The 21,513-nt window shown below is 41.6% G+C and overlaps 2 protein-coding genes across 5 annotated transcripts in view; both read left to right on the plus strand.

Moving 5' to 3' along the window:
* Nucleotides 1-21,513, plus strand: part of TXNRD1 (thioredoxin reductase 1) — a 66,735-nt gene that overhangs the window by 20,891 nt on the left and 24,331 nt on the right. For all 4 annotated transcript variants that reach the window (XM_027775847.1, XM_014591842.2, XM_006141425.3 and 1 more), the window contains 3 exons: nucleotides 11,430-11,552; nucleotides 15,216-15,288; nucleotides 17,433-17,552. In XM_027775847.1, the coding sequence (XP_027631648.1) occupies nucleotides 11,466-11,552; nucleotides 15,216-15,288; nucleotides 17,433-17,552 (280 nt within the window). In that variant the 5' untranslated portion in view covers nucleotides 11,430-11,465. The remainder of the gene's footprint in view (nucleotides 1-11,429; nucleotides 11,553-15,215; nucleotides 15,289-17,432; nucleotides 17,553-21,513) is intronic.
* On the plus strand, nucleotides 50-2,592 carry EID3 (EP300 interacting inhibitor of differentiation 3). Its single transcript, XM_006141422.3, has one exon. It carries the CDS (start codon nucleotides 176-178, stop codon nucleotides 1,280-1,282), a length of 1,107 nt encoding a protein of 368 aa, XP_006141484.1. The 5' UTR covers nucleotides 50-175; the 3' UTR covers nucleotides 1,283-2,592.

Genomic DNA, 21,513 nt, shown 5'->3' on the forward strand with positions numbered 1-21,513 from the left:
AGCGCTTGCGCGCTCGGGCGCCGCGAGGCGGGCTGGGTGCGGGGCGGGGCGGGGCCGGGGGGCAGGCTCTAGTGCGCATGGGCGGGCCTTCCTCCTGGTCCCTAACCGCTCCGTTCAATTTCCACTCGCGTCGCACTCTGGCCAGGCGGTTACTTGAGTGCCTCTGGTTGCCGAAATGTCTGTTGGTAGAGATTCCGTGAAGGGAGGCGAAGGCAGAGGAGAGGAACCAGTCGAGGCCATCACCTGGAGCGAGCACTCGGAGAGGCAAGTGGAGGAGAAGGAAGAGCCGAGGAAGGTGGAAGAGGTGGTGGGGGCTGAAGGCTGCTCTGGTGATCGTGGCTCAGGGAAGGGCCGCACAGGTCCAGACCTTCTGGGGCATGCCGAGGACGAAGGGAAATTTCGGAATATCCGCAAGCAGTACCGGCGGCTCATCTACAGCGTCCAGCAGAACCGTGAGGACATCGTGAACACGGCGAGCGAGTCGTTGACCGAGGCTCTTGAAGAAGCCAACGACCTGTTCGATGGAGTGAGCCGAACCAGAGAAGCGGCCCTCGACGCCCAGTTTCTCGTTCTGGCTTCTGATTTGGGTAAAGAAAAAGCAAAGCAGTTAAACACCGATATGAGCTATTTTAATCAAGTAGCGTTTTGTGACTTTCTGTTTCTATTCGTGGGTCTCAATTGGATGGAAGATGAGCACGATGAGTTGAGCAGTTGCGATGATGATATAACTCTTTCCTTCTGGAAGACAGTACAGAAAGAAGCCACATCCTGGATGTTGCGAACCGAAACATTCCACTTCGTTTTTGGTTCATTCAAGGCAGAATCTTATGCACCAAAGCCCCGACCTCACCGTCCCAAGAAAGTTCGCAAAGTGGAAGTAAACAGAGCTATGCCTACAAAGTTGAGGAAGTTGGACCTGAATAGTAATCAAGAAACAACGGAAAAAGAAGTGGAAAAAATCTTGGGATTGTTGCAAACCTACTTTCAAAAGTATCCTGATACTCCTGTGTCCTATTTTGAGTTTGTAATTGATCCAAACTCCTTTTCTCGAACTGTGGAAAATATATTTTATGTTTCCTTTATTATAAGAGATGGCTTTGCAAGAATAAGGCTTGACCAAGACAGGCTGCCATTATTAGAGCCAATTAATATTAACCAAATAGGTGAGGAAAGTGAGCCTGCTTACCATGGCAGGAGACAAGGAGTTATATCTTTGAGTTTACAAGACTGGAAAAATATTGTGGAAGCTTTTGAAATTTCAGAGGCTATGATCACAAACTGATGCTAAAGATTTTTGTTAAGAGTTCATCTTGTGTTTTCTCTGAAGTATCTCAAAATGGAAAGTTACAAAGTGTAAAGTGAAAAACTATTTTCTAGAACAGCAGTAATTGCTTTACTGTGCAATGTATTTTTGGCAATTTTTAAGATCATAATCTGTTATTAAAAAAAGTTCACTAGCACGTTTATGGGAACATTTTTTGAATGCCCTTTAATGCAGTTACTTTATATTAAAATTAAGTTATAAATTTTATAAATTTAAAGGTATTTGCTAATTTACCAAAAAAGCTAGTTTTTGTGCTTTATGATACTGCATTGCTGCTTCTTCACTGTGTACTAAGCAAATCTCATAAGGGTATTTTTGTGGGAAGAGTGGGTGGGGCAAAAAGGCCAAGAAAAATTATCTCTAAGGCTGAGAATATTCAGATGCCATCCTTCATTGCAAACAACTCAGATTTATGAGTGGGTATGTATTCTCAGCAGTTTCTCCTGTGACTGGACACAACAAAAGTAGAGTGTCTTTATTGTAGTCAGAAGCATCAACTAAGGGTTGAGAGATGAGTGGAACTAGAAGGCATACCAGGGCAGGACAATAGCAAGGTCAGAGGCATGGTGTTGTGAGAAGTTACGGTCTGGGAGAATCATGGGATTTCTAGGAAAAATAGTCTAGTTTAATTATAAGCTAGGCAAGAATTGAGTGACTTCATCTACTGTATCAAAAGGTGTAGAAGATGTTTTTCATTAGGCTACTTCAAACAAAATCTTTGCATCTGGTTATGAGCTTTATCTACTTGGTTAATTTCTCTGGTTCCTATTCCATCTGTAATTTCTGCTAGTACACAGTATCCTATAGAATTAGTAAGGTTTCGTTCGTGTAACAACTTTACATATTTGTCCTAGTTTAATTTTGCATTTCTCAAGGCTGTAAACTGTCCCTTTTTAAAATGTGTTAGTTTATCCAAATATTCTACACTTAGTATAAGGCCATAAATTTTTTTTTCCTTTTTGTTGCTTGTAATGGTTTTAAAAATAAAAATTACAACCTTATTTGGAGATTACTGCTGAAAATTTGGGTTATTAAGGGAAAAGTTTTAAAATGTGCTGCCATGAGTGCCCATAAATTGCTTTCCCTGATCCCTAAAGGATTCTAAGTTTTTATATTTGTGGAATTTTGCCTTAAACAATCATTTGGTAAGTGGGTAAGTATTTCTTAAACTTAGCAGTAACAGTAAACTTTCCGAAAAAGCCTAGTCTTGTCCAGGGAAGGGGTAGCAAAGGGTGCATGCACTCCTGAGCAAGACAAAGAGGGGGAAAGTGCAAACCTCCGAGGGAGAATGGCCACACTGCCGTCCCTTCTGTTCACTAGCCAGTTATTTTTTAAAGTAATCATTCCCTTTTTTCACATTGCAGTAGTGCTAACCCTTCCCAGTGTCTGCCACTTTTTAGAGTAAGGGACAGTTCATTCCCTCTTGCTGATTCTCACTTCAGCATGTCTTTACCAACCACGTTCCTTGAGTTTTCCAGAGATCTGCTGTTGGAGGGAAAAAATACTCTTTATTGGCAGCAAACAAACAAACAAAAACCATCCTACCCTAGTTCTCTATTCACTATCAAATTGCTCTTTTGAATGGCTTTTATTTTTATATACTAGAGTATTTGACATGTGGTGACTTAAAAGCATTAGAGGAATGCAGAGGTTTGGGGGAGAGGTTTAATGATATAAAATTTAAAAATTTATTGAATCGCCTCTAAAATTAGTAACTGTTCAAATGTAAGTCAAGTTGTCCATTTTGTTTTGATTTTTACGGGTTTTTGTGACATGATTTTCCTCACCATTTTGAAATGAAAGCTACTGCTTACCTTGAAAAAAGAATTGACCAATGAAAAGTAAGAGTGTATTTATAAAGATTAAGACCCAAACTGTGGGCCAGCTCATGGGTTGATGGTTAAGGTGGCTGGATCCCACATGACCAACTCATGTTTTGAATCCCAGTCCCAGCAGCTTGAAAAACATGCCATGCTTGCCCAAATTTTGAAAAGACAGGGAAGTGGAGGAAAAGGAATTGCAACATGACTATGCTCCTTGAGAGGTGCTTTCTTTCTTTCCCTCTTTCTCCCCCTGCTCTCTGGCAAATTAAGAAGAAAAAAGCCCTGTACATTCACCTGCTTTCCACTAAAATAGAGTACTTTAAATTTTGTACATTCAATAAAATAACCTGATTTTTAGAAAACTATTCTGATTTTTTTTAAAAAAAATTAGAAATGTATGGATCAGCAGGTGGTATGGTAGTTAGGGCACTGAACCTCCATATGGCCTACTGCAGTTCTAGTCCCAGACCCAGTGGCTTGAAAATCACACTGGGCGTGTGTGCATCCATGCCCAGAATCCCAGGGGGATAGTGGAGAAGGGATTGTGGTGTAATCGTTCCCTCTGTGGGGGTGATTTCTCACTTTCTCACCTTCTCACCACCTCTCTCTCTGTCTCTAGCACCCTATGGCAAAAACATTAAAAAAAAAAAAATTAGAACTTCATTGAATAATAGAACTACTTTCTGATCAAAGGACCTAGGATCAGATCCTGACTCTGTTAACAGTCTGAGGTAGGAGATAGACACACACACACACACACACACACACACTCTGTAGTTAGGGTGTAGACCTGTGAGATGGAGCCAGCTTATAAGATGGAATCCTACTGGTCAGGCTTTTAATGAAAATCATTCACTGTTCTCACTAAAAATCAATTATTAGCTCTCACTGTTTGCTCACACAGAGCACTGCTTACAGCCTGCTTGAGATAATAATTGCTGAAACTAGCCTTTTTCAAATCACTGCTACATTCCAAACAAAGAGTGTTGTCTCTTGGTCTGGAGAGCAAGGGAGTAAAGGACCTTGAACAATAACCCGCCACGGAGTTATCATTTGAAAAATGGGAACATGACATGCAGGCTTGCACCTGCAAGATAAAGGGGCCTAAATGAATTTACATTTTAGAAGGACAAAGGGGAAATACATCAAAGGACAAAGCTTCATCTTAGACTTGTGGGAGACAAGATTAAAAACTAGAAACTTTGTGGTCCACAGACCTCAGGCAAAGATCTACTGACTGAATTAATTAAGGTCTTAATGCCTAAAATCTTGTGATTTGTGAGCCCACTTCCAACTGGGAGAAGAATGATGTGAATCTCCTGACACATAATCCCTGTGAGGAAGATGCATACACAAGTCCCTCCTTGCTGATAGGAAAACCCTTCACTCCAGCTCCTCTTTAGCAACCCATTTTCTGGACCTCTCTCCCTGCTTGGGAGCTCTGCTCTTGCTTCCCTCTTTTATAAACTGCTTTGCTCTCCCCTCTCTTTGTCCACGTCTAATTCTTCATGAGTGTGACACAAGAATGTGGGTGGCTTGTGGCTCTGGATTCAACATCAGTGTTGGGCCTGATCACCCCAACTTCCCACATCAATTCTAATTATGTACTTACAGCATATTATTTAACCTGTAAACTTTTAGTTTCCATCTGCCAAATGGGAATAATACCTATTAAATCAGAAAATATGTGTGACAAGTACTTTGAAATATGAATCACTAGGTGTTGTGTAGTGGGAAAATCAAGATACGTAATTGTGGGACCAGCAGCTGGCATAATGGCTATGTCGCTGGACTTCCATGTAGTCAACCACGGTTCCAGTCCCGGACCCGGTGGCTTAAACTCACACAGCGCGTGTGTGCGTGCGTGCCTCAGATCCCGAGAGGAGAACGGAGGAGAAGAGATTGCAGCGTCGCCATCTGTCCTGGGGGGTGATTTCTCGCTTTCTGTCTCTCTGTCTTTCTGGTGAGCGCATGCGCCCTACAGCAAAAAGCTCTTAAAGAAAAAGAAAGATGTAATTATAAGACACCCAAGTTCAATTTTTTGGCTCGATGCCAAGTTTCTTAAATCTCTGAGGTCCTCTCTGCTCTATATGAAATGGGAATGACATCTACTTTGGACGATTTTATTGTGGGGCTTATGGGATATAACGTATAAAACACAGCACAGTTTGTTTCACCGTAGACACTCACCTTCACATTTCACTCTCCAGATCAGTGTCAGCAGATTCCATAGTGCCTCTCCGTAATGGTGCTTTCACTTTTCTTTGAGTCTAGACAAAACTCTCTTAAACCCTGTCCTCATTCTGGGGAATCCAATATGAGATGATTGGAATCAGCACATTGTTAATTTTGCCCACTGTGCAAGCAGTGCTCTTAAGCACAAGGTGAAAATTGGTGGACAGAAAGCTGACCATCTCATTGGAATTTATATTTTAATGGGTATTTTAGTTTCTTACTGCTGTAACAAATTACCTAGTAACTTTAAACAACACTTTTACAGTTCTGGAAGTGGGACATCGTAACAAAATCAGTTTTGCTGGGCTAAAGTCAATAATATATCAACAGATCTGGTTCTTTTCCGTAGCCTTGGGAGAATGTTTTCCCTTTTTTTCCAGCTTGTGGAGGCCACTGCATTCCTTTCATTCCTTTCCTCCGAATTTTTTTTTTTTTTTTTTTTAAATTTTTTTTTGGCATTGGGTGTGCTCTCCAGAGAAACCGAGGGAAAGTGAGAATTCACCTTCCTCTTCTCCCAGAGGAATGGCCATGATGCAGTTCATTCTCAGGATTTTGGGCATGCTTACACATACACTCGGTGTGATTTTCAAGGTGCACTAGGTCTAGGACTTGAACCACGGTTGGCCATATGGGAGTCTAGCACTTTAACCACTATGCCACCTGCCGGCATCCCTCCTTTTTCAAAGCTGGCAGTGCAACCTCTTGCTTCTGTTGTCACATCTCCAGCTCTGTAATCAAGTTGCTCCCTGCTTCCCTCCTTGAAGGACATTTGTGATTACATCAGGACTACTGTGATAATGTTGGAAAATCTCTCCACATTTTTTTTGGGGGGGGAGGTTTTTGCTGCAGGGCACGTGCACTCGCCAGAAAGACAGAGAGAGAGAGACAGAAAGCGAGAAATCACCCTTCCAGGGGGGATGGCCATACTACAATCCCTTCTCCATTCACGTCTTGGGATTTTGGGCACGTACACACATGCGCCTGGCATGAATTTAAGCCACCGGGTCCAGGACTCTAACTGCAGTTGACTACGCGGGAATCCAGTGACATAGCCATTACGCCAACTGCTGGTCCCCCTTCTCCACATCTTTAATCCTATCTCCAAAGTACTTTTTACAGGTAACATACTTACAGGTTCTGGGGGTATGGACTTGGGTATTGGGGCTCTCATGGCAAGAGAAACAACAGTCGTCTTAATGGTGATTGCTCTCAAGAGAAACCATTTGGATAGTGTGGGAGTGGCAAAGAAGGCCTGCCGGGAGGAGACATTTGAAATGGACTATCCATCTCGAGTCACCAGAATGTCTGATACAGAGTAAGTTTTAGACTTACCTTGGCTGGGACTGGCCCCATGGTTTAGTCGTTAGGGGACCTGGATCCCATGTGACTGACTGTACAGTTTGAATCCTGGCCCTGATGAGCTGAAAAACAAGTGGGGTGCTATATATATATATGTGTGTGTGTGTGTGTGTTTCTGTGGACCCCAAATCCTGCCAGGATGGGGAAATGGAGAAGGGATTGCAATGTGACCATACTCCTTTGGAGGAACATTGTCTCCCTGTCTGTCTTTCTGGTGAGTGCATGCCCCCTATGGCAAATAAATGATAAGTAAGCTTGGGCAATAGATACTTTTGGTGCCTCCTAGCTAACTGTTCATGGAGAATCACCTCCCCTCTGATTGACTTTCAAGGAAGATAGTGTAGCAAGCATCGCTATTTCCCTGAGCAGGAAGATTCACCAACCACCGTCCATTAACCTTGACTCAAAATTTCTCACGCTGGGGATTAGCAAATGTTTTTGTAAAAAGTCAGATAGGAAGTATTTTAAACTTTCTGAGCCGGATGGCCTATGTTGCATCTAAGGGATTCTATTGTTTTTCAGTTGCCAATATTTGAGTTCAGGTGGCACTAGGGAAAGTCAGTTTTCTTTGCACGTGATGTATGAAACATGAAATCTAAGCAATTTGTCATCCACATAGCTCTAAAACATATTGGCTGTTCAGCACTTTTCTCCAACTGAAACCTACACGGCCGGCTCCTCACCGTTCTTGTGATGCGTAGCTTCTACACCACAGTGCTGCTGCAGTGCCTTACCGTGTGTAAACACGGAGTCCTTACTGTGCAAAGGGAACTGTACTACATTTGGTTTACATGGATGGCCTGATCGAATTCACACATAGCCCTGAAGAATGCATGTTGTTTTATCACTTTTGGCTTTGTAAAAACGGAGGCAGGAGAATCAAACATTTTGCCCTGTATCATATGCATATGACAAAGTCAGGTTCAGATTTGGACCAAGTCTTAGCTTGTAACTCCTTGTACATTTTCCCACCATGCTTTAAATTTTATGGACAGGAGCACCGAAACCCAACCTTGGTGTACATAGCAGAGTTGGAACAATTACTCAGTCTTTTATTCTAAAACGTTTTGAACATCGCATACATGCACACAGGGTCACCACTGGGGGTGTAGTGATGAAAGACTGGATGCTTTGTCTTGTGGGGTTGATGGGATTGTGGGATCTGGGGACCAGCAGTTAGTGTAATGGCTATGTCACTGGACTCCCATGTAGTCAACCGTGGTTTGCGTCCTGGACCCGGTGGCTTAAACTCACGCTGGGCACATGTGTGTGCGTGCCCAAGATCCCTAGAGGAGAGTGAAAGAGAAGGGATTGCGGCGTGGCCATCCCCCCGGGGGGGTGATTTCTTGCTTTTTGTCTCTCTGTCTGTCTAGCAAGCCCACGCACCCTATAGCAAAAACCTCTCCAAAAAAAAGAATGATGGGATTGTGGGATCTCAGAGGAGGAGCACTCAGTTTAGGGACTATCAACTCAACTCTTGAACGACCTGCAGGGCTGAAGTGGAGAAAAGAGAACATCCTAGTAGGGAAACAATTCATACTTAATGCCCTGACAACATGTTATTGTAGTTGCAAGAAAAGGGGAAAATGTTGTTTGGGAACTTAATGGAGACTTGATGGTTAAAATGAGGCTTGTGTTGAGGGATCTCAGCATCTTGGTAAAGGAATTCTTCCTAGGTTCCAAGGGGATGCTTAGAGGAGTAATGCGTTGTGTACAATACATTGAGTATAACTAATGTAACTTTTGCTACTGGATCAGATTTGATAGGAAGAGGGCATATTGGAGGGGTGGGTGCAGGGAACACCTTAAAAACATATTGCAGAACTTGATGCAGGCAGTTTCCCTTCTTCAGGACTTGTTTCTTTGTCTCTACTTACCCATTCTCTGTCTTCCCTTCTTGTACTTTATGGGAGAAACTGTCTTCTGTCTTATTTATATTTCAGGTAGGATGCCACTTAAGTGGAGCAGACAGCAATTTCAGGCATTTTTATTTATTTTTATTTTTGCTTATAGGGTGCATGTACTCACCAAGAGACAGACAAGGAAAAATGAGAAAGTGCCCCCTGAGGGGACGGCCCTGAAGAAATTCCTTCTCTGGGGATTTGGGGATGATTTCAATTTTAAATAAGGTTAAAATTTAAGGTTCTTTTTATGTCTTTTTTAAAAAAAATATTTTTATTTAGCTTATTTATTTATTTTAATTTCACTAGAGAGGGACAGAGAGAGAGAGAGGGAAAGTGAGAAACCAAGCCACCAAGTCCAGCACTCAGACCGTTGGCCATGTGGGAATCCAGCGTCCTTAAAAATGTCCAGGCTTGGGACTAGCAGGTGACGTGGTGGTTAAGGTGCTGGACACTCCCACATGGCTGACCACGGTTCAAGTCCTGGACCTGATGACTTGCTTTCTCACTTTCCCTCTCTCTCTCTGGTCAAATTAAAATAAATGACAGATAAATAAAATTAAACAAAATAATTTTTAAAATTAAGTAGTATTTTTAAAAATGTCCAGGCTTGCTCAGAGTTTTCTTTGTAAAATCTGTGCACTGGTTGATATAACTTTAACCTTGAACCATAAGAACCCAGCTCAGATACAGAATTTCTGTAAAGAGCAGAATGTGAACATTGGTTGAGAAAATGTTTTCTTTCGTTTGTTCTAGGAGGTTTATTGGGGGAAGAGGGTTCCAAGAATAGGTGATTTTTTCAGCCAGCCAGTGATTTTTGTGTTCTCACTCTCTGTGCATGCAGATAAGACAGGTTTGAGATTAATATGGTTCCTTTATTTTTCCAGGAAAACATTCCCCTGTATTTAGTAGTTAACTCTTTGAACCAACAGGTCAGTCTCCTGTTCTTTGAGGCCGCCCAGGGAGTAACACTAGTTACTGAAGCTTCTGTTGGTACTTTGATCCCAATGGCTATGACTCCCAAATCTTTTTCCCCACAGAGCTTTGTATTGAAGGAGGAGCCTCTGTCATAATGCCAGTTGAGGAATACTGGCTGTGTCTACCAGCTTCCCATGTTAGACCTTTTGTGCAGAGTATCAGGGTGCCGACTCGTCCCTCCTGTTGCTGGTTTCCAGGTCTTCTCCCTCCAGTCCCTGAGCCATCATGTGTGTCCGCCATGCTGCCCAGAGGCAGCCACGGTGCTGGACTTCCTCCTTCGCTTTCCTCACCCCCTTCCGCATCCCAAGCACCCTGCTCTTCTGCTGACCCCGAACCCTGCCTTTCACCCCCTCCATCTGATACTAGGCAGGAGAAACATGTGCAATCTAGACTGGTAAGTTTGGGGGCTTATTTTAATTTTTAAGGTTTAAGGAAAAAATCATTATACTATGCTTGTTAACAACTTTTCCAGTCACTACCTCTTGTTAAAACAGATGCTTATTGTAATAAATGTTAATACTAAATGATTACCGAAATAGTGTTCTAAACCAGTATAAAATATAATTGTACAGTGTACAAAATTTGATGGAATGAAAGGATTTTTTAAAAAATAAGAGTTTAACATCTAAAGGGTAAAAAGTACATGCCAAGTATATGGAAAATAAACACTAAAAAATAATATAGGCGACCTCATGCATATGCAAATACAAAGAATGAGCTTTGCAGAACTATGCCTATCTAAAATGTGTTGCAAGAGCTGCAGTTTTTATGTTTAACTTTTCATACAAGTGTCCAGTAATGGTTTTGTTCTGAATTTCTAGGTTTTATGCCTTAGCTAAACTGTATAGAAAAGTCATAACACTTTGGTCAAACTTATTTTAAAATTGCTATATAAGCTGTACTTAGGTACTTATGTGAGGGGACTTCAAAGAATTGATCAAAATGTGTATTATGAAAAATCTGTGTGTAAGCTTAAGGTTTTCTTGGCACCAAAATAAGCTCATACTTTAAATTCCATTTTTCCACAAACTCTTTGAAGTTTTTACTAGGCCCATGCCTTAGTTTGAGATCTTAACATACTCATCGTAACTTTGACTAGAAAGTAAAAATGATTGCTAAATTATTTTGATTGTTCCATTAAAATTATATTATACAAATGTGTTTAAAACCCTAGTTTAAAATCTAGTTTAAAAATTTTAGGAAGGGACCAGCAGATGGCATAATGGTTACATTGCTGGACTCGCACATCGTCGACTGTGGTTCAAGTCCTGGACCTAGTGACTTAAAACTCATGTCAGGCACGTGTTCCTGTGTGCCCAAAATCCCGAGAGGAGAATAGAGGAGGAGAGGGTATTGCAGTATGGCCATCCCCTTTGAGGGATGATTTCTCACTTTCTATCTCTCTGTCTCTCCAGTGAGTGTACACGCCCTATAGCAAAAATCTCTCAAAAAGAAAAAAAATATAGGAAACAAGGACTGCTGATCAGACTTATTTAGGCCAAAGTTGATTTTATTGGACTGCCAGGACCTTACTTAGGTGGAAGCACCATATAAATGCTTCAGAGCAGTGAACAGTGATGTTGAAAAGCATTAGGACACAGTTCTCAGGAATCATGACCGAAAAGAAAGCAAGTTGCTGATCACCACTTAAAGGCTATCTGACTATTTCCATTTGTTGCTATACTATAACTCAAACAACATTTTTCCTTTGGAAATTCCTTTTGCTTTTATTTAAAGAAGAATTTTCTAAGAAAGCTCTTTGGACATTGCTGCTTTTAAGTTACTTTTCCTTCCATTGTTTCTCTTTAGGCTTACCAGGAGGGCAGACTTCAAAAACTACTAAAAATGAATGGCTCTGAGGACCTTCCGGAGTCCTATGACTATGACCTCATCATCATCGGAGGAGGCTCCGGAGGATTGGCAGCTGCTAAGGCAAGACTCCTTTGTGTGTTATCTGGATTGTGGCTACAGTAGTAGCATCCCTGACCCACAGCTCCCAGTTCTCTGTGAGGGGACTTCAAAGCCCGTTCTTGTGATGTTTTGCCTTTCAGCTTGGGCAGCCCCTGTTAAGTGTGCCACTGTATCATTTTTCCCCAGATTGAAATTTATGCTCTTTATATAAAAGTATAGGACCCAGTGTTTTGGTACACATTTTTCTAAAAATTCATTTTAAAGTTGGTTGATTTTTTTAAAGATACTAAATGTTTTATGGAAATGATTTGAAATTAATCAGATATATTTATTGTTCTTTATAAATATAAATAATTGAGTTTTTCTCTTTGATAATTTTCCTATTCACAACCCTTCCTCTCCAATAGAAAAATGAAAAGCAGTTGGGTTTCTTAACTTATTAAAAAAACTTATTTCTTAACTTTATTAAAAAAGGCTTGCCTCCTGGTATATGAGGTCACTTAAGAGAATAACCACTAACTCTGTGGCCTGGGGATGATGGAGAGTATCTGTAAATAAGGAAAGATAGGAGCAAGACTCCTGGCCCTCAATTGTGATGTATTTTCCATGTGAGGAGTCCTTGGAGCTCTTGGGCCTATAATCCTTACCCAACGCTTTTTTTTTAAAAAGAGATTTTTGCTATAGGGTGTGGGTGATTGCCAGAGAGACAGAAAGTGAGAAATGAGCCCCCAAGGGGATAGCCATGGTGCAATCCCTTTTCTTCTAGTCTCCTCTCAGGATTTTGAGCATGTACACACAAACACCTGCTTGAGTTTTAAGCTGCTAGGTCTAGGACTTGAACCATAGTTGACTTCGTGGGAATCCAGCGGCATAACCATTAAGCCATCTGCTGGTCTTGTTTTTGTTTTTAAAAAGAGATTTTTGCTATAGGGCATGTGCACTCACTAGAGAGACAGAGGAGAGATAGAAGGTGAGAAATTACCCCCCTGGGGGGATGGCCACGCCATAGTCCCTTTTCTTCCATTCTCCTCTTGGGATTTTGGGCATGCATACATGCCCAGCATGAGGTTTTGTTTTTTTCTTTTGGAGAGGTTTTCGCTATAGGGTGCGTGCGCTCACCAGACAGACAGAGAGAGACACAGAGACAGAAAAAGAAAAATCACCACCCAGGGTGGATGGTCACGCCGCAATCCCTTCTCCTCCATTCTCCTCTCGGGATCTTGGGCACGCATGCACACGCGCCCGGCGTGAGTTTTAAGCCACTGGGTCCGGGACGCGAACCGCAGTCAGTTCCCAAGGTTTTTTTTTAAAAGAGATTTTTGCTATAGGGCACACTTGCTCACTGGAAAAACAGAGAGATAGAGACAGAAAGCAAAAAAGCATACCCAAGGGGATGGCCACGCTGCAATCCCTTCTCCTCCATTTTCTTCTTGGGGTCTTAGGCATGCACGTGTACTTGGTGTGAGTTTAAGTCAACCAGGTCTGGAGCTTGAACTGTGATCAACTACTTGAGAGTCCAACAACGTAACCATTACGTCATCTGCTGATTCCAAACATGTTCTTTTTTTATTTAAAGAATTATCTTATTACACTTTGTTTATTATTATTACTACTGTTTTCCAGTTTGATCAGAGAAAGAGAGGGAAAGTAAGAAAGCAAGCCACTAGGTCTGGGACTCAAATCGTTGTCTGCCATGTGGTAGTCTAGCTCCTCTAACCACCATGCCACCTGCTGGCCCCCATTGAACACATTATTTTAAAAGATGAAGTACTCCTGCTCCCCTGAGTTGTAGCTTTTAGTGAATAGTGAAGATAGATTCAAATTAAGTTGCCCAAATTAGGAGCAGTCCAATGTCTAGCGTAAAGTAGCGCGTCAGAGCAATACCTGATGTGTTTTACTGTAGTAATGGTGTGTTTAAAGGGCACAGACTCAGTTCTTCCAAATAACCTTTGGAGGTCTAGTTCCCAGGACACAAAGCTTATTCTGTAAGAGAAAAGACACTCTGTAAAATGAACTTCTGTTTTATTCACTCCCCTAAAATAGATTTGGAAATCTCATAGTTAATTTTTTCATGGGTTCCTCACATAAACAATTTTAGGAAATTTGACAGTTTGAGAAGAAAACTCAATATTCTGCCTCAGAACCAAATTAGATAAGTTTTAAGTTTTAAAAATACTTTTGTTTGAGGACAGCAGATGGCATGGTGGTTAAGGGTGCTGGACTCTCACACGGCTGATCATGGTTCAAGTCTTGGACCTGGTGGATTGCTTTCTCACTTTCTCTCTCTCTCTCTGTCTCTCTCTCATTCTGTCCCTCTCTGGTCAAATAATAAATAAATAAATAAAACAATTCTTTAAAAATATTTTTATTCAATGTTAAAGAAGATGAATTTGGGACCAGCAGATGGCGTAATGGCTACGTTGCTGGACTCCCATGTAGTAGACCATGGTTTGTGTCTCAGACCTAGTGGCTTTAACTCAAGCCGGGCGTGTGTGCATTCGTGCGTGCCCAAGATCCCAAGAGGAGAATGGAGGAGAAGGGATTGTGGTGTGGCCATCCCCCCTGGGGGGTGATTTCTCGCTCTCTGTCTCTTTTTGTCTTTCTGGTGAGTACATGTATCCTATAGCAAAAACCTCTCCCCCAAAAAAGATGAATTTGTCTGCATTTGTGATTTGATAATTATACACTATATGCATGTTGTTATAAAACATACTATAACCCCCTACGCACAAAAAATACATTAAAAAATATTAAAAAGCCATAGCTATGGGGCTGGCTCCATAGCCTAGTAGTTAAGGGAGCGAGATCCTAGATGGCCGACTGGCCCTGGTGGCTTGCCCAGTGACTTGGAAAACATGACCGGATGGGTGTGCAGCTGTGCCCGAAGTCACAACCGAATGGAGAGATGGAGGAGAAGGGATTAAGGTATGACCATGCCTCATTAGGAGGGTGCTTCATTTTTTTGTCTGTCTTTCTGGCAAGCACACATGCCCTCTGGCAATTAAAAAAAATAAAAACACTTAATAGGGTATGGGTTGAGTCGGTGGCTGTAGACAGACACCAGTAAACCTGCTCTACCAGCTACTTAACCACTTGCATGGAAAGGGCCACATTTTCTGAGATTATTGCTCAATCTGTAAATGTTTCAGTGGAATTATGTAAGAGGATTCTAAAGTTTCCAGCTGATTCTAACAATTTACCAGTGTAACCTTTATAATCTGTAGAGTTACTTTTACAACTATCTGAGTATCTTTTCATTTTTATCCTGGAGTTGATCATGGTGTATAAAATCCCCAGGTATTAAGAATTGGTTATACTTCAGGTATTATAATACTATTATAAAAACAGCATGAAGCCAGCTGGTGGCATGGAGGTTAAGGCACTGTATCCTACACTCGATCCTTGAAGTCCTCAACCCAGTATCTTGAAAAACATGCCAGACACGTGTGTGTGCACCCAAAATCCCAAGAAGAGAATGGAGGAGGAGGGATTTGAGGCATGGCCATTCCCCTTAGAGGGTGATTTCTTACTTCCCTCTCTCTTTTTCTGTCTCTCCAGCAAGTACACACACTCTATAGCAAAAACATAAACAAAATCAAACAAAAAATGGCATAGATTTCCGTAGCCCATTTCTGGTCTATCATGCTAACCTTTCTAACATATTTAAAAAATTTTATTTTTCAGGAGGCAGCCAAATATGGCAAGAAAGTGATGGTCCTAGATTTTGTCACTCCAACCCCTCTTGGAACTCGATGGGGTAAGTTTTAAAGATACTTTAGAAGTAGTTTTATAGAAGTAGGTTTTATCCTACTTGATTTAAATGTCTTCTAAAACTCAATACAGACAAATCAAAAACAAAACAAAAACACTTAGTTGAGTTAAGGAAAAATGGACTACTAAAAACTTGGGTTTTCGGGCAGAGTCAAGATAGGAAAAAGCTATGATTTAAACGTAAATGTGTGAGTAATCTTGATGCCTAGGATTTTAATAACTAAAGATGTGAACTTCTCGTGTAGATTTTTGCTTTAAGTCTGCCTCTTAATTCAGTAAGAGCTAGATTCAGATTCCTTAATGGATAACCCTTGCTACTTCTGAGTCTCAATGAATTATACGTTTATGGTTAATTATTCAACAAATGTTCACTAAACATGTAGTCTGCACCAGAATCTGTGAAGATACAGCGGTGACCACTTTATAGACGTTATTTCCTGCCCCAGTGGAGCTTACATTCTGGTGGGCAGGCAACAGATAAGCAAGACCTTTAGGAATTGGATAAATGGAACTGAAAGGAAGTACATAATGGGCTGGGAGGGACTAGGTAAAGGCGGGAGTTTGACTTTGAGAAGATTGCCAAGGGAGGCTGTTGAAGAGGTGGCACGTAGATGAGGCCCCCAGCAGTGAGAATGGGTCAGCTGGGGTAAAGCTGAGGCAGGACTTTGCAGGCAGGTTTTCTCTGTTTCTGAGCGGTGATCTGAGTGGTGAGAGCCGGAGGTAGTGGTGTGAGGTAAGACAGGAGAGGAAGGCATTTGGCAAGACTGTACAGGACCTTTTTTTTTCTGGAGGTTTTTGCTATAGGGTGCATGCGCTTGCCAGAGAGACTGAAAGCGAGAAATCACCCCCCAGGGGGATGGCCACGCTGCAATCCCTTCTCCATTCTCCTCTCGGGATCTTGGGCACGATCGCACATGTGTCAGGCGTGAGTTTAAGCCACAGGGTCCAGGGCTCAAACTGCAGTCGGCTACATGGGAGTCCAGCGACAAAGCCATTATGCCAACTGCTGGTTCCTATACAGGACCTTTTATACCTCAATGAGGAATTTAGATAATTCAAGGCATGGTGGGCAGCCTTGGAGGAGTGCACGGCACGGCAGTGGTCATGACACAATCTCATAAAGATCACTTGGCTGCCTGCATTAGGAGGTGGCAGTGTACAAGATGTCCAGATAGGGTGGTGCCACGGTTTCTAATTCACCCATTCAGTAGGGACTTACTAATGTGAACTCCTCGTCAGGCACTGTCCTTAGCGCTGGGTGTATCCCCTCTGCCCCGTGGAGCATACACTCTGGTAGTTTTCTCAGAGGACTCGCCTTTGAGCTGTGAAGGCCACTGTTGTCTTGCTTCTTACACTACCATGTTGGCTACCTCCCCCATCTTACCCCCAGGCTGCATGTTTTGTTCTTTTGGAGCAAGCTATCTTCATGCTCTTTAAGCTTAGAGATGCTGTTTTTTTTGCAGGGAGTGGGGAAGTCATGAGTCATTTAGAGTCAATCCAAAGCAGCAGGGCACGTCCTTAAAAATCACAGATAGGACAAAAATTTTTTATGAAGAGTTATTTATTTAAATTGATTTATTTATTCACTTATTTTAATTTGACCAGAGAGAGAGAGAGAGAGAGGAAGTGAGAAAACAAGCCACCAAGTCTAGGACTTGAACCATGGTCGGCCACGCGGGAGTGTCCAGAGCCTTAACCACAATGCCACCTGCTGGTCCCCCATAAAACAAATTTTATATATACTTTCAGACTCACTGCCATCTAACCATGCCCAGCACAATAGCCTTTTTACCAGTTCTGTGCATGGCTTTAATGGCAGATACTACAATGTGCACACAGTGAAATTTTAATTTCTGACATCTTTATCAGCAGTCAGTCAATTTTGACTCTTGAAAGTATATGGAAATTGTGGAATTCTTTTTGTTTTCTTTTAGAATGATGTGACTGTGTTTGATGTATAAGGCTTTCTGAACTTTGAAATGTCCCTAGAGTTAGGAATAATAAACTTATAACAGTTTTGGCCACCTACACAAGTAAAGTAAAAAGTTTCATAGAATTGTAATAATTGTTGACCTTTTCTTGCAAAGCTTGTCAAGCAGGCTATAAACTGATTTCTCAATGTTGTTGCAGGTCTCGGAGGGACATGTGTGAATGTGGGTTGCATACCTAAAAAACTGATGCACCAAGCAGCTCTGTTAGGACAGGCCCTGCAAGACTCTCGCACCTATGGATGGAAGGTCGAGGACACAGGTAGGGGAGGGAGACTACTCTGCCTTTGGGAGTGTAAGCTTTGTTGTTACAGTGCACCAGCTGGTTTTTGTCCGTCCAGTAAATACCCTGAACATCGTTTTTATTGTTCACTTTTATGTTTATCATTTTTTATGAATAAAACCTTGCAGTTACCTTTCGTCAGGTTGGGCTGTGTGTGTGTGTGTGTGATAATTATAAAGGTAAGAATAGATAATGCACTTGGGGTTTGGTATTTCTCTAATTAAAAATAACATAATTGGGACCAGCAGTTGGCGAAATGGCTGTCACTAGACTCCCATGTGGTTAACTGCAGTTCAAGTCGGTGGCTTAAACTCACAATGGGTGCGTGTGCATGTGTGCCCACCCAAGATCCCGAGAGGAGAATGGAGAAGGGATTGAAGTGCCCTGGGGTGTGATTTCTCGCTTTCTGTCTCTCTACACGCCCTATAGCAAAAATCTCTCAAAAAAACCCAGAATTGTTAAAAACAACTTCTCATACAGTATCAGTAAGAAACCCTAATAGTAATTATATTATTCTTTAGTAATTCATAAGGAAGAACAAATCATACCTGCTTTCTTTTGAAGCTGTTCATTTTGCTTTCTCCAAAGAAGTCTGTTTCATGAGCTGATATTTGGGGAGTAGAGATTGTTGAGGGGGTGGTTAGATTTTGTTGGATTGAAACTATTTGGAGCACCTTAGGAACCTTAGACAAGCTAAAGAGGGAGGGGGCCGTGGGTTTTAGAAAGTTAATTGCATTTTTGCATTACTTGGCAGATTAAAGTGAGGCCTGGCATAGCTCTCTGACTAATTAATGACATACATCACTGTCCTTGAAAAATGGAAATCCAATCCCTGTCTGAATTTAGATTTGAGATCTATGAGGTGTGAAGCATTTGAAGGAAAATCTTCCAGTAGCTAGGGCAAACTATTTTGTGACTTCTTTGGAGTTTTAGTTAAGTTTATTCAATATAAAACCAAGACATAATTAGATGCTTTGAAAAATTTTGCTCCCACTAAAACTAGTCATGCCTCTTTTGCTGATTTTTCTTCCCATTCAGAATCAATAGTACTCTTTTCAGTTACTCTTAAAGATTTCTTATGTCGAGTTTGTATCTGTTTCCTCAGACCCTTCCGAGACTACATTCTGCCCATGACCTCTGGAGGCCTGAGCCTGTACTAAGTTTCATTACTTGATTCTGAGACCCATGTTTTTTCTCTTTCTCCACAAAAAGAGCAGTTGAATAGATTCTTGTGACCTATGGAGCATGGATTTATTTTATTTTATTTTTTAAGAAATATTTTATTGAACTTTATTTATGTATTTATGTATTTTAATTTGACCAGAGAGGGATAGAGTGAGAGAGAGAGAGAGAGAGAGAGTAAGTGAGAAAGCAAGCTTCCAGTCTGGGACTTGAACTGCATGCATTCGGCCATGTGGGAGTCTAGCACCCCTAACTGCCATGCTACCTGCTGGCCCCGGAGCATGAATTTAATATATAATCTATCGAAAGTCCACCACTCTTCCTGGGCCTCCCTCCAAGTTATTATTTACTTCCATGTCTAAATACTTACCAACTAAGTTGCCTGTAAATGTGCTTTTTCTCCCACTGGGAACTATTAATGTACGCAGTTAATAAGGTCTATCTTTAGTTAATTTATTAGACTTAGTTAACATTTTAGAAATGCTACCGATGATGGACTTGTTGAGAGTACATTAATCTGGGAACCAGCAGATGACGTAAGGGTTATGTCACTGGACTCTCACGTAGTCGACTGCAGTTTGTACCCTAGACCCAGTGGCTTAAAGCTCACGCTGGGTATGTGTGCATGTGTGCCCAAAATCCTGGGAGGAGAAGGGATTGCAGCATGGCCTTCCCCTCTGGGAGCTGATTTCTTGCTTTCTGTCTCCATCTCTCCAGTGAGCGTGTGTGCCTTATAGCAAAAATCTCTCTAAAAAAAAAACCAAACCAAAACAAAACAAAAACAAAAAAACTAAATTTGTTCCAAGCAAATTTTGATTTATGCAGCTTTATAATATCCATATACTGTCTTCTTGCTAGTAAATGGCACTGGGTCTTAAATCCAGAGAAGTGGCAGTACTAAAGTGATATAACTCAGACCTCTAAAGTTTCTCTTCATCCCTCAGGGTCCAGTACTCACATTTGTATGGAGTACTAGTGGGTGGTGGCCTTAAGCTATCATCTCTTAGGAAAAATGTAGTCAGCGGGACAGTTGCTTAACTTTGTTAGGAATGCAAGAAAATATATGTGGTAGTCTTTAGAATCTTAAAAGGCTGTCGGCTTACTTTATTAGGTTAGTAAGCTGAAGGACAAAAGTACATGTTGCTGCTTAATGTGAATTTTATGAATGGGACCAACTATATAATTTTGATAAATTCAACAGTTAGGTTGACAGTGACAATTAACTTGGTGAATTGACAAATCTTTGCAGCAAAAGAATCTCTCTAGCTATCATGTAACATCATTAACTTTGCTTATTTATGCTTAATTTATTTCTAATTTATGTTATGTGATACGTAATTTATAATCTATACACTAGTAGGTGTTCAGTGAGGTAATACAAAGCCATTATTGGCATGGTACCTACACCTTAAAGCCTATAGAAGATCCTTGAATTTCATGGCATTTTAGAACATGAACTAAATCAAAGTTGCCTTATTTGTGTCTTAGATAAATTATTCTATGAATTTAACAGTTTTACCTTTTTTGTATTTCTTTCCCTTTAACCAGATTTTAATGTGGAAGTACAGTTTTCTATACCTCCCAGCACTTCTGTTTGTCAGCAGTGACAGCAGTCTCAAAGTGTTCTGGGACTCAGAGTGTTGGTGAACTGCCCTCTACTAAGACCTTCCACTAGACCTAAATAGAAGCCTGGCGGTTTGTTTATTGTTGATGCCTTCCTTCTCATTAAGCCTTTGGTCTTCTGAGATCAGCTGTGGCCTAGCTGTCAAAACCAGTTCTGACTTTGTGGGAATGGCATGGTGTGCTGCCAAGATCCACCACCGAGGGAACAGTGATTAACTCCCGACCTTCTGTGGTGAAGGATACGATAGACCTAGACAGACGTTACCCTGTGTCATTAGGTCTTAGCGTCAGAAATGGGAGGTGTATTTTCAGATGCGCCCATCGATACTCTTAGACTCTACCAGTCCATGGATCCCAAACGGTGAAGTTTGAAGACTTACTTCGCACTCTTAGACTAGACACACTTCTACTCTTACGTCCTCGACAAAGAGGAGCCCTCTTGTTTTTTAGGAAGACTGTCTTCCCTGACTCCACAAATGGATCCCAGTGTGCAGAGGGAGGAAAGGGCCTTAGGCCAAGCAGAAGTGACAGGTCAGCCCACAGCTGGAAGGTCCAGGATTCAGCCTGCGATCTGCCCTTTTCCTAATAATAGTGCTGGTACATGGAGGCCAGACAGGCAGGGGCTTGTCCAGGCTCTCAGTGGCATCTCCCACCCCCAAGCAGTTAGTGGCACCATGACCGTAGTAGCCTTTCCAGTTCCCTTTTTTTTTTTTAATTGAACTAATCTCTTAAGGTTTGCTCTGGTGAATATCTATAATCAGCTCTCAGGAGGCTGTAAGCCAGTTTTGGTGCTGTCACTTCCACTTCCAGAGGCAGGCTTCTGGTGTCACCATTTACTTTGTGGGCAGGCTACTTAACCGCTGAATCTGAGACTCACATTTCTTATTTTCAGAGGAAAATCTTGATTCTCCCTTTGCGCAGAACCTGCCTTGTGCCTGCCACCAGGGAGTAGCTTACCTCTATGCTGTTTTCCTAATCATTGTTGAGATATTAGTGAACAAAAGGCAAATGAATACTTTTTACTCATTGAAACATTTAAATTTAATATTATTTTAGTGCCCTGACTCAGAGAGCTAATTTAATCATAGCAGAATCTAAAGGTCTCTCTGTTTGGTGAGATAGAAAATTGGGGGGC

Source organism: Tupaia chinensis, unplaced genomic scaffold (assembly GCF_000334495.1).
Source record: "Tupaia chinensis unplaced genomic scaffold, TupChi_1.0 Scaffold000054_1, whole genome shotgun sequence".
NCBI lineage: Eukaryota > Metazoa > Chordata > Mammalia > Scandentia > Tupaiidae > Tupaia > Tupaia belangeri.